The 12,746-nt window shown below is 39.7% G+C and overlaps 1 protein-coding gene across 3 annotated transcripts in view; it reads left to right on the forward strand.

Annotated features, from left to right (window-relative positions):
• NECTIN1 (nectin cell adhesion molecule 1) overlaps nucleotides 1-12,746 on the forward strand; it is a 542,625-nt gene that overhangs the window by 513,265 nt on the left and 16,614 nt on the right. The window contains exon 9 of one of the 3 annotated variants that reach the window (XM_073566433.1): nucleotides 10,197-10,375. The exons of the other annotated variants lie outside the window; for them this stretch is intronic. Coding sequence (XP_073422534.1) covers nucleotides 10,197-10,337 — 141 coding nt within the window. The 3' untranslated portion in view covers nucleotides 10,338-10,375. The remainder of the gene's footprint in view (nucleotides 1-10,196; nucleotides 10,376-12,746) is intronic. 3 annotated transcript variants of the gene reach the window in all.

The following is a 12,746-nucleotide window of genomic DNA, read 5'->3' on the forward strand; positions in this document are numbered from 1 at the left end:
TTTTGCTGCTGCATCACACTGTTGACGCATGTAGTCTGTGATCTATTAGTATACCCAAGTCTTTTTCACACGTGCTATTACTTAGTACTATTCCTCCCATTCTATAGATGTAAATTTTGGTTTTATTGCCAAGAGGTAGAATCTTGCATTTTTCTCTTTTAAACACCATTCTTTTAGTCATTGTTGATTGTTCAAGGTTATCAAGATCCTTCTGAGTCCTTTCTCTGTCTTCTCTAGTGTTAGATATCCCTTCTAGCTTTGCATCATCTGCAAATTTGATTAGTTTACCTTCAGTTCCCTTATCTAGATCATTTATAAAAATGTTGATTAACACTGCCGCCAGGACAGAGCCTTGTAGTACCCAACTTGAAACACATTTTTTAATTGGATGTGGAACAATTTATTACCACTCTTTGAGTGCAATCACTGAGCTAGTTATGAATCCACCTAACCGTAGCCTTCTCAATCCCACACTTGGTCATTTTTTCAATAAGGATAATATAAGGTACTTTATCAAATGCTTTGCTGAAGTCGAGATATACTACATCTACCCCATTTTTGTGATCCACCCAGTGAGTGACTCCATCATAAAAGAAAATTAGATCAGTCTGGCATGACTTGTTTGCTACAAACCCATGCTGGCTCTGGTTAATTACTGTATTCTTATCCAAGTACTTAAAAACATGCTGTTTAATTTGTTCAAAGAAGTTTCCTGGTATAGGAGGCTCACTGGCTTATAATTTCATGGCAACATCTTCTTTCCTTTTTTGAAAATACGGACATTTGCCCTTCTCCAATCTTTTGGTACTTCTCCTGTTTTCCAGGATATTTCAAAGATTCTAGCTAGTGGTTCTGCAATTTCATCTGCTAACTCTTGCAGTTCCATTGGATGAAATTCATCTGGAAAAGTAGATTTAAATTAGATTATCTATGTGTTCCATCACCATCTCTCTGTTTATGGATAGTGTTGCTTCTTTTATTCCTTCGATGGCACAGTGAAGATCAGTTGATGTTACAATTGCTTCCTTAGAGAACATAGATGCAAAATAGGAATTTAAAAATTTGGCTTACTCAACCCCAGATAACAAAATAGTATATAAATTATATAAATGAGTACTGTAATCCAGCCAATTTATTAATGCTTTTTTTGTAGTGTAAGATAATGCTACAAAAATTTACCCTAGACCACGGAATAGTGTAAGAATGAGAAATGTAATCCAGCTAATTTTCTAATGCTTTTTTGTAGTGCTAGATAATATCACAGAAATTTACCCCAGACAGTGGAATAGTAGTGTATGGGTGAGATGTAATACAGCTTATTTTTTATAACGCTTTTTTGGAGTGTTAGATATCACAATTTAACCATGCAAAATTTTAAAATGCTTATTTGGAGTGCTTATATATATCCTAGTACGAAGGAAAAATATATATACAGTGGGGAAAATAAATATTTGATCCCGTGCTGATTTTGTAAGTTTGCCCACTAACAAAGACATGAACAGTCTATAATTTTAAGTTTAAGTTAAATTTAACATTTAAAGATTGAATATCACAAATAAAATCCAGAAAATCACATTGTATAAATTAAATAAATTTATTTGCATTTCGCAGTGAGAAATAAGTATTTGATCCCTCTGGCAAACAAGACTTAATACTTGGTGGCAAAACCTTTGTTGGCAAGCATGTAAGGGGGTGGCGTTGCTATGGACCGTAGAGACAAGCTGCCACTTTAAGAGACAACACCCCCCCTTGGTTAGAGCAATGGGGCATTCTTGCTCCCCTGCAGCAAAGACTATGTGGTTTCTTCTGCCAGCACTGGAGAGGGGAGGGGCTGCTTTTCTGTGTGTGAGATGAGAGCCAAGATTTCTGCAGGAAGCACAAGTGCCTTCCTGAAGCTGTGAATAAAAGAACGTTTAGTCTGAGACTGTGACTTTGTAACTATTCTGGGGATAACAAGTTGGTTTTTATGTGTTGCCGTGAGGAGCCATGAAGAAAAGACAAGAAAGGAATCCAGAGGAGGGAATACACCGTTTCTAGGAGCATCACTGTACCTGCACACAAGGAAAAGACCATGTTGCACAGAGCTTCCAGGAAGAAGTGTGCACCATCTTGCAAAGCTGCAGGGACCCCGGGATTGGACTGAGATACCAACGCTACTGTGAGTGGTAACCTCTTCTGTTCACATGCTAGGGTTTAGGATAGGCTGCAATAGATAGAGCACGGCAGCCGTGTGGCCAGGTTAGCAAAGGCCAGATAGGCTATAGTTAGTGTAGCATCATACATTACTTTACTGTGTTGTCTTGCCAGTTGGATAAATACACTGTTCCATGCTGTTTGACGGCCCAGCTAAAGAATATTATCCTTGTAAATTGTCTGTTTCCATAGCATACCCCTGTTTCTGCATTTTCCTAAACACTGCATTCCTTGCCTGTAAATAAATTAACCCTTTGTTGCTTGCACCTTATCTTGTGTACCGTAGTCTCCCTGCATTGTGGTGGTCCCCAGGCCAAGCACAGCAGTCAGACGTTTTTTGTAGTTGATTATGAGGTTTGCGCACATGTCAGTAGGAATTTTGGTCCACTCCTCTTTGTACATCATCTCTAAATCATTAAGATTTTGAGGCTGTCGCTTTGGCAATTCGGAGCTTCAACTCCTTGGATAAAGGTCTGGAGACTGGCTAGGCCACTCCATGACCTTAATGTGCTTCTTTTTGAGCCACTCTTTTGTTGCCTTGGCTGTATGTTTTGGATCATTATCTTGCTAGAAGACCAAGCCACGACCCATTTTAATGTCCTGGCAGAGGGAAGGAGGTTGTCACTCAGGATTTTACGGTACATGGCTCCATCCATTCTCCCATTGATGTGGTGAGGTAGTACTGTGCCCTTAGCAGAGAAAAACCCCCAAAACATAATGTTTCCACCTCCATGCTTGACAGTGGGGAAAGTGTTCTTAGCGTCATAGGCAGCATTTCTCTTCCTCCAAACACGGCAATTTGAGTTAATGCCAAAAAGCTCAATTTTTGTCTCATCTGACCACAGCACCTTCTCCCAAACACTCACAGAATCATCCAGGTGTTCACTGACAAACTTCAGATGGCCTACACATGTGCCTTCTTGAGCAGGGGGACCTTGCGGGCACTGCAGGATTTTAAATCTTTACGGCGTAATGTGTTACCAGTAGTTTTCTTGGTGACTGTGGTCCCAGCTGCCTTGAGATCATTAACAAGTTCCCCCTGTGTAGTTTTAGACTGATCTCTCACCTTCCTCATGATCATGGATACCCCATGAGGTGAGATTTAGCTTGGTGTCGCAGATCGATGTCGATTGACAGTCATTTTGTATTTCTTCCATGTTCTTACAATTGTACCAACAGTTGCCTCCTTCTCACCCAGCATCTTATTTATGGTTTTGTAGTCGATTCCAGCTTTGTGCAGGTCTACGATCTTGTCCCTGATATCCTTATAAAGCTCTTTGGTCTTGCCCATGTTGTAGAGGTTAGAGTCTGACTGATTAAATTGAGTCTGTGGACAGGAGTCTTTTATAAAGGTGACAATGTAAGACAGCTGTCATTAATGCAGGTAACGAGTTGATTAAGAACATCTAATTGATCTGTAGGAGCCAGAACTCTTAATGGTTGGTAGGCGATCAAATACTTGTTTCTCACTGCAAAATGCAAATAAATGTATATAATTTATACAATGTAATTTCCTGGATTTTATTTTTGATATTCTATCTCTCAATGTTAAAATTAACCTACACCTAAAATTTTAGACTGTTCATGTCTTTGAATATATATATATATATATATATATATATATATATATATATATATATATATATATATACGGTGGGGAAAAAAAGTATTTAGTCAGTCAGCAATAGTGCAAGTTCCACCACTTAAAAAGATGAGAGGCGTCTGTAATTTACATCATAGGTAGACCTCAACTATGGGAGACAAACTGAGAAAAAAAAATCCAGAAAATCACATTGTCTGTTTTTTTTTCATTTTATTTGCATATTATGGTGGAAAATAAGTATTTGGTCAGAAACAAAATTTCATCTCAATACTTTGTGATATATCCTTTGTTAGCAATGACAGAGGTCAAACGTTTTCTGTAAGTCTTCACAAGGTTGCCACACACTGTTGTTGGTATGTTGGCCCATTCCTCCATGCAGATCTCCTCTAGAGCAGTGATGTTTTTGGCTTTTCGCTTGGCAACACGGACTTTCAACTCCCTCCAAAGGTTTTCTATAGGGTTGAGATCTGGAGACTGGCTAAGCCACTCCAGGACCTTGAAATGCTTCTTACGAAGCCACTCCTTCGTTGCCCTGGCGGTGTGCTTTGGATCATTGTCATGTTGAAAGACCCAGCCACGTTTCATCTTCAATGCCCTTGCTGATGGAAGGAGGTTTGCACTCAAAATCTCACGATACATGGCCCCATTCATTCTTTCATGTACCCGGATCAGTCGTCCTGGCCCCTTTGCAGAGAAACAGCCCCAAAGCATGATGTTTCCACCACCATGCTTTACAGTAGGTATGGTGTTTGATGGATGCAACTCAGTATTCTTTTTCCTCCAAACACGACAAGTTGTGTTTCTACCAAACAGTTCCAGTTTGGTTTAATCAGACCATAGGACATTCTCCCAAAACTCCTCTGGATCATCCAAATGCTCTCTAGCAAACTTCAGACGGGCCCGGACATGTACAGGCTTAAGCAGTGGGACACGTCTGGCACTGCAGGATCTGAGTCCATGCTGGCGTAGTGTGTTACTTATGGTAGGCCTTGTTACATTGGTCCCAGCTCTCTGCAGTTCATTCACTAGGCCCCCCCGCGTGGTTCTGGGATTTTTGCTCACCGTTCTTGTGATCATTCTGACCCCACGGGGTGGGATTTTGCGTGGAGCACCAGATCGAGGGAGATTATCAGTGGTCTTGTATGTCTTCCATTTTCTAATTATTGCTCCCACAGTTGATTTCTTCACTCCAAGCTGGTTGGCTATTGCAGATTCAGTCTTCCCAGCCTGGTGCAGGGCTACAATTTTGTTTCTGGTGTCCTTTGACAGCTCTTTAGTCTTCACCATAGTGGAGTTTGGAGTCAGACTGTTTGAGGGTGTGCACAGGTGTCTTTTTATACTGATAACAAGTTTAAACAGGTGCCATTACTACAGGTAATGAGTGGAGGAAAGAGGAGACTCTTAAAGAAGAAGTTACAGGTCTGTGAGAGCCAGAAATCTTGATTGCTTGTTTCTGACCAAATACTTATTTTCCACCATAATATGCAAATAAAATGAAAAAAAAACAGACAATGTGATTTTCTGGATTTTTTTTTCTCAGTTTGTCTCCCATAGTTGAGGTCTACCTATGATGTAAATTACAGACGCCTCTCATCTTTTTAAGTGGTGGAACTTGAACTATTGCTGACTGACTAAATACTTTTTTTCCCCACTGTATATATATAAATTCACACAAGGAAATGTTTTAATGATTATTTGGAATATTATTTAATAAAAAAGTAACAGAAATCATGTAATACTCGATGGATGAAAGTATATTCAAGTTCCCCCTCCCCCCAAAAAGCTGCAGCTATATATACCCACAGCCCTAATCTCTGTCTACAGACTGGATTCTGTCACTCTCCCTTCTCCTGTGACTCTCCCTCCCTTCCTAGGTTAAATGCAGATTGCATGTGATACAAATAGCAAAACAAATGATTAGCCTTTAGAAGGACTGTTAGTATGATGACTCAGCTTCAGCACCACTATCAACTACAGGCCTCTGATTTGTTATACTGTGCACACATATGCCTGTACAAGCAATCTCTGCCTCCAATACGTAGCGTCACAGAGCTGTTTAGTTGTGTCAGTATGCCAAGGCGGCACCTGTTCTTGAATAATCCCTGGTGATATCAGATGGCCAGCCAATCACAGTAATGCTACAACAAAGATGGGTATGGCATTTCAGTGATATGCAGTCAATCCCTGCATAATTATTGGCTGTGTAACACGCGCCAAACGTGGGACAGAGAATAGAGTTTAACATAGAGCACTGCCCATTACTTGTCAAGTAATGAGTACATCTGAGGACCATGATACTCAATTGATAACACTGAGCATATTCACTCATCCCTATTATCCAACTGTGAGTCTACACTGTAATTTCATATGATGTCATATGATGTCAAGGTTTAAAGCTCAGCAAAAACTTTGAAAGTGGCCACCATTTATTCATGACTCCAAAATATGGCTGTAATTCACCTAATATAGACTGCTGAAATATGTCACATTTACAGATATATTAGATAAGAATAAAATTGTAGATATTTTGTAACATTTATTCCATTAGGAGATAGTTTACATCCAATTACAATCTTCAAAAAGACATATATACACAAGGCAGGACACATAAGGCCAAGAAAGTACGGTACCATTTTTATAAACTGGCAGATATGAAAACTAAACTGTATCGGAACACCTTATGTAGATATATGACTCAGGACTGTGTGAGCAAAGTAACCACAGTACCGTGTAGAAGCTGTAACTTGCTGTTTTGGGTTTATTGAGCTTTTACCTTAAACAGGCACAAGTCAGTCATTACAAAATTAAAATGATAACTTAAAACAATCCACTTGGAAAAAGCCGAAATTACAACGCTCCAAGATGCATACTGTCCTCAATATCTCAACTATCCTCAATATCTCACCTATGTTGTCCTCACTCATCAAATGGTCCATGGTGGTCTTCTCACTGGCTACTTCTACAGCCTTCTTGTAGACTGTACATTCTGAGTGCCAAGAGAGTCATTAATATTTAGTGTAGTAATCTACAATCAATCTGTACTCCACTGGTAGTAGTGGTACATGTGAAAAGAGTAGGTAATGAGAAATCAAGAAGGTCCCGGCACTCACATAGGTTTTTTCTGGGTTCATTTGTTTAACAAAACTGGACACGTTTCAGGCCATCCAAAGCTCATGAAAGCTTTGGATGGCCTGAAAAGCACCCAGTTTTGCAAAATAAAGGATGCAAGAAAAAGCTGTGAGTGCCGGGACCTTCATGATTTCCTTTTAATATTTAGGCCACTGGAGGTTTCATGACAATCACTTGAATGACATTTTAGATGTACACCAAACATAAAAATATTGGTAGTCTAAAGCTTTATCTGCATTCTCCTAAAACAGTCATTCTTCTAGAAATTTTTGCAAAGAACGCACAGATTAGTCTTCTGCTGATTATTTCCATATCAGTCTGATAGGTCTTTTGTCCAACTGCAGGAAGGAAACTTCTGCTGCAGAAAGGAAACTTCTGCTGCATCCAGTTGTCTGACTGCCAAACAAAGGACATTGAGAGGGGTCTTGAACTTCTGAGACTTACAAAGATTTGTTCATATTACTCTAATGTGTTAATCAGATTTTAGTCAGATTTAATTCTAATATTAGACAAAATTGGACAAAAAAGGGGAAAATTCTGGAGGAATTCCTTTAACAGAAAGAAACCTGAAGGATTTAGATAACATATGAAGAATTGGGTGGGCATATGCTATTTAACCCCTTTCCTACATTGGACGTACTATTCCGTCCATGTGACCTGGGACCTATGTCCCAAGGACGGAATAGTACGTCTAGCGCGATCAGAAAAAAAAATTAAAAAACGAAGCAAAAATAAAGCTTTATCATCATATCGTCGAACAAAAAGTGCAATAACGCACAATCAAAAAGATAGATATAAATAACCATGATACCGCTGAAAACGTCATCTTGTCCCGCAAAAAACAAGCCATGACACAGCGTCATCAGCGAAAAAATAAAAAAGTTATAGCTCGCAGAATAAAGCGATGCAAGAATAATTATTTTTCATATAAAATTGCATAAAAGCGCCAAAACATAAAAAAAGACATAAATGAGGTATCGCTGTAACTGTACTGACCCGAAGAATAAAACAGCTTTATCAATTTTACCGCACGCGGAACGGTGTAAACGCACCCCCCAAAAGAAATTTATGAAACATTGATTTTTGTTCATCCTGCATCCCAAAAATCGGAATAAAAAGCGGTCAAAAAATGTCACGTACCCGAAAATGGTACCAATAAAAATGTCAACTCGTCCTGCAAAAAATAAGACCTCACATGACTCAGTGGGTCAAAATATGGAAAAATTATAGCTCTCAAAATGTGGTGATGCAAAAACTATTTTTACAATAAAAAGCGCCTTTCAGCGTGCGACAGCTGCCAAATATAGAAACCCACTATAAATAGTAAATCAAACCCCCCCCGTTATCACCCTCGTAGTTAGGAAAAAATAATAAAATAAAAAAAAAGTATTTATTTCCATTTTCCCATAAGGGCTAGGGTTAGGGCTAGGGTTAGGGATAGGGTTAGGGCTAGGGATAGGGCTACGGATAGGGCTAGGGGTATGTTGGGGTTAGGGTTGGAGTTAGAATTGGGGGGTTTCCACTGTTTTGGCACATCAGGGGCTTTCCAAACACGACATGGGGTCCGATCTCAATTCCAGCCAAAATTCCATCCAAAAAAGTCAAATGGCGCTGCTTCCCTTCTGAGCTCTGCCATACACCAGCGTACTCAGGACAAATTGCACAATAACTTTTGGGGTCCTGTTACTCTTGAGAAAATAACAATTGGGGGTGAAAAGATCATTTTTGTGGAAAAAATATGATTTTTTAATTGTACGGCTGTACGTTATAAACTTCTGTGAAGCCCTTGGGGGTTCAAAGTGCTCACCACATATCTAGATAAGTTCTTTGGGGGGGTCTAGTTTCCAAAATGGGGTCATTTGTGGGGGGTTTCCACTATTTAGGCACATCAGGGGCTCTCCAAACTTGACATGGCATCCGATTTGAATTCCAGCCAATTTTACAGTGGAAAAAGTCAAACAGCGCTCCTTCCCTTCCGGGCTCTGCCATGCGCCAAAACAGTGGTTCCCCCCACATATCAGGTATCAGCGTACTCATGACAAATTGTACAATAACTTTTGCAGTCCAATTTCTCCTGTTACCCTTGGTAAAATAAAAAAATTGAACCTGAAGAATTTTTTTTTGTGAAAAAAAGTTAAATGTTCATTTTTTTTTAAGCATTCAAAAAATTCATGTGAAGCACCTGAAGGGTTAATACACTTCTTGAATGTAGTTTTGAGCACCTTGAGGAGTGAAGTTTTTAGAATGTTGTCACTTTTGGGTATTTTCTACCACATAGACCCCTCAAAGTGACTTCAAATGTGATGTGGTCCCTAAAAATAAAATGGTGTTGTAAAAATGAGAAATCGCTGATCAACTTTTAACCCTTATAACTTCCTAACAAAAAACAAATTTGTTTCCAAAATTGTGCTGATGTAAAGTAAACATGTGGGAAATGTTACTTATTAACTATTTTGTGTCACATAACTCTCTGGTTTAAGGGCATAAAAATTCAAAGTTTGAAAATTGCAAAATTTTCTCCATATTTCCATTTTTTTCATAAATAAACGCAAGTTATAGCGAAGAAATTTTACCACTAAAGTGAAGTAAAATATGTCACAAGAAATTCTCAGAATTGCCAAGATCCTTTGACGCGTTCCTGAGTTATTACCTCATAAAGGGACAGTGGTCAGAATTGTAAAACTTGGCCCGGGAGTAATGTGCAAACCACCCTTGGTAGTAAAGGGGTTAACAAAATCTTATAAAATATTTAAACTGCTTTGAAAGGTTTACCAACATGGTGATGACAAAATAGATTGTTATGATGATATAATCCCAGGAAAAAATGTTTTTTTTCCGATTGTTTTGCTTATGTTGTACTATTGCATTATTCATGCTTGTTTACAGTGAAAACTCGGCTAAATAGAAATGTGGTTTTAATTAACATTGATTTTTATTTTACAGTAAGAATTATGTGGCGGATCACAGGTGTATGGTCTTCATATGCCAGTTTATTGCAACTTTGAAAGAATAAAACAATACTTTTATAACTGAAAGTGATTAAGCCTCAGATGGTTTACTGCTGCTGACAATATTTGTGTTAAATTACTTTTTCCTGCATTTGTTTTTTTCTGTTTTCTTTTATTATTCTTCCTTGTTCCTCCAACTTTAATCCTTTCTCTCCCTATTCCTGCCTTGTGCACAGTTCCTTGCCTTCCTTACCTCCCTTCTTCTCCTTGCAACTGACCTTTACTAGTCCCAAAGTCTCACTTTCTGGTGCTCTGATCTGCAGAGTTCTGGTCCCACAGACATAGATGTCCAGTATGCTGAGCTGGACACATCTGTCCTGGCGTCACCTCCCACCCCCGGGAGCTCCATCCACGCCAGCGGAGATCTTGTCGAGTATGCAACTATCCAGCCTCACTTACGCTAAAGCATGCAACCTAGCCTTTCCCTCAACCTGGCCTCAAGGTACTCTGCTCCCTATGTTCCTCGTCAAACAGTAGTGATCAGCACATCACTGTGAAATGTCATTACCTTTTTTTCCTACTTATCTACCACCCACTCTAGTTTGTTTCCCTGCAACTATTAATCATGTCCTGCATGCTGCAACCTACATGCATGTCTCCAAAGCATGACTTAAATAGTATTTTAATTTCTGTTAGTTGGAAGTAGTTTAGACCATTAGTGGCATTCTGCAATTATTTCTGAAAAAGAGTTATTCCCAAAATCACAATGTTGTCTTATAATAATGTACACAGATGTAATTTGTACCAATGTAACCAATTTTTAACTCTGTCCTGTTTTCAGCATATTATCAGCCTAAGTATATTCCTCCAGGCTTTGTGTACACTTCAATTGCCATTGGAACAGTCTTATAATTCCAAGGGATCTGGTCGATCATTCACAATATAGTTTGTCTCTCAGCTGGCATCCTGCCAGTATAGCTGTGTTTTGTCTAGAACAGAGCTTCTATTGTGAGGATGTCTTCACAGAATGGGGTAGAACCTTCCCTATTACAGTGCAGAGCTCATACTAAGAAACAGCAGTGTGTTGGTGTACTGGTAATTAGGAAACTATTAGGATAGGGCTCTGTAGAGAGAGGCTGAGAGTATTTACTGCAAGATAGGGCTCTGTGAAGAGGACTGAATGGAGAGATACACCACAGAATGGAGCTGAAAGGAGAGATACACTGCAGGACTTAGCGCTGTATAGTGCAACTCATAGGATATACTGCAGGACTGGGTACAGAGGATATACTACAGGGTGGTATTGTATACAGGGGCTGTGATTTGTTGTTGCTTACCTGCAGCTGAAAGTCCAGTGATGTCAAACTCCAATTCCCAGTCTATTGATGCATATGATGGAGGATTGTCTTCTGACATATGCATTAATAGAGTAGTTACATTTGCATTTTCACAAAACTGATCTTTAACTTTTCAGCAACCGTGCCAAAACAGACACCCCCCACAAGTGAACCTATTTTGGAAACTAGACCAAGAAATGAGTTAATCTAATGGTCTATTGAGTAATTTTAATCTACAGGCGATTCAAGAAATTTTATAACATTAGATCTGAAAACAAAAAATTACACTTTTTCCACTAAAATACTGTTTTAGCACCAAATTTATAGTTTATATGATGGGTAATAGGAATAAATGGACCCCGTAATTTGTTATACAATTTTTACGGAAAGTGACAATACCACCCCATATGTGGTTTACTTGATTTAAATTATTAGAAATGTTTCCCAGTTTAAATAGTTATTTGTTCCCCTTTACAGTTATGGGTTTTGAGCCTTCTCTTTTTTGAGCTTTTCTAACCTTCACCTTCTGACATATTCAAGGGTCATCACTAGTACTGCACTATTTAGATTAATGACCTTTAATAATTTTTTGTGTAATAGAACAATTTGTTATTTGACCTATCCTGCATCTACAGTATGATGGTCAAGATTTATATAAGTACATAGTAATATGTACGACTTCTTGTAGGTGTAAAGGTGACAAGTAGAAATGCGGGATGCAGTGACGAGACACAGGCAGAGCAGGGGTTAACAGGTTTATTTACAGGAGAATACTCCATGCAGCGAGGTAAAGAGTTAAACAGTATTAAAGGCACAGTACAATACAACAGTTCAAATATTTTCAAATGTATAAGGAAGTGCTAATACTGCAACTCCTGCTGCGAACTCAATGGTGCTGACAACGGCCGACGCAGTGTCCTCATTAATGGGGTCAAGAAGAAAATAATAACCCCGTCTTCTGGTGACAGTGGTCGGCCTCCGATACCTTCCACTGCCCCTATTCCATATACTGTAGTTTCCTACAAAGGTAAGGGCCACGACTACTGTCTAAGCTCGATGAGACTCCTGCACAACTTTCCTCACTGTCTCGGTCAAGCGAGCCCAAAGTGGCTGACGGTAAAAGGGGTCACGATCTGGTACGGGCCCCACGTGGCTCAGAAGTTAACGGCCCAGTCAGGGTGCAAGGGTCTGTCCTGTCCTCGGTCACTCATATGGGGCACATGTGTTATACTCACGGACACGGAGCATTCTGTGCCTTGCTTTCTGACAATCACCAGACCCATGCTGTACATCCTGTTCTCTCTGGTCCCCGCTGTTAGCAGCTGACGATCACAGGCAGTGGCTCGCACGCTGCTGGTGTTCTCAGGACATGGCCCTTCTCCCTCTGGCTGCTGCAAGGCTGGCTCAGCTCTATTCAGTGTTCACGTCTCTGCTCTATGTACACGGCTTGGTCCTGCACGGTTCTGTCCGGGTTTACAGCCCTCCTCTGCCCTGCGTTGCACGGCTCCGCAGCAGCCTCTTTCTCCGGCGTGCTAC

The sequence above is a fragment of the Dendrobates tinctorius genome, unplaced genomic scaffold (assembly GCF_039654945.1).
Source record: "Dendrobates tinctorius isolate UK_male_01 unplaced genomic scaffold, ASM3965494v1 ptg000018l, whole genome shotgun sequence".
Classification (NCBI taxonomy): Eukaryota; Metazoa; Chordata; class Amphibia; order Anura; family Dendrobatidae; genus Dendrobates; species Dendrobates tinctorius.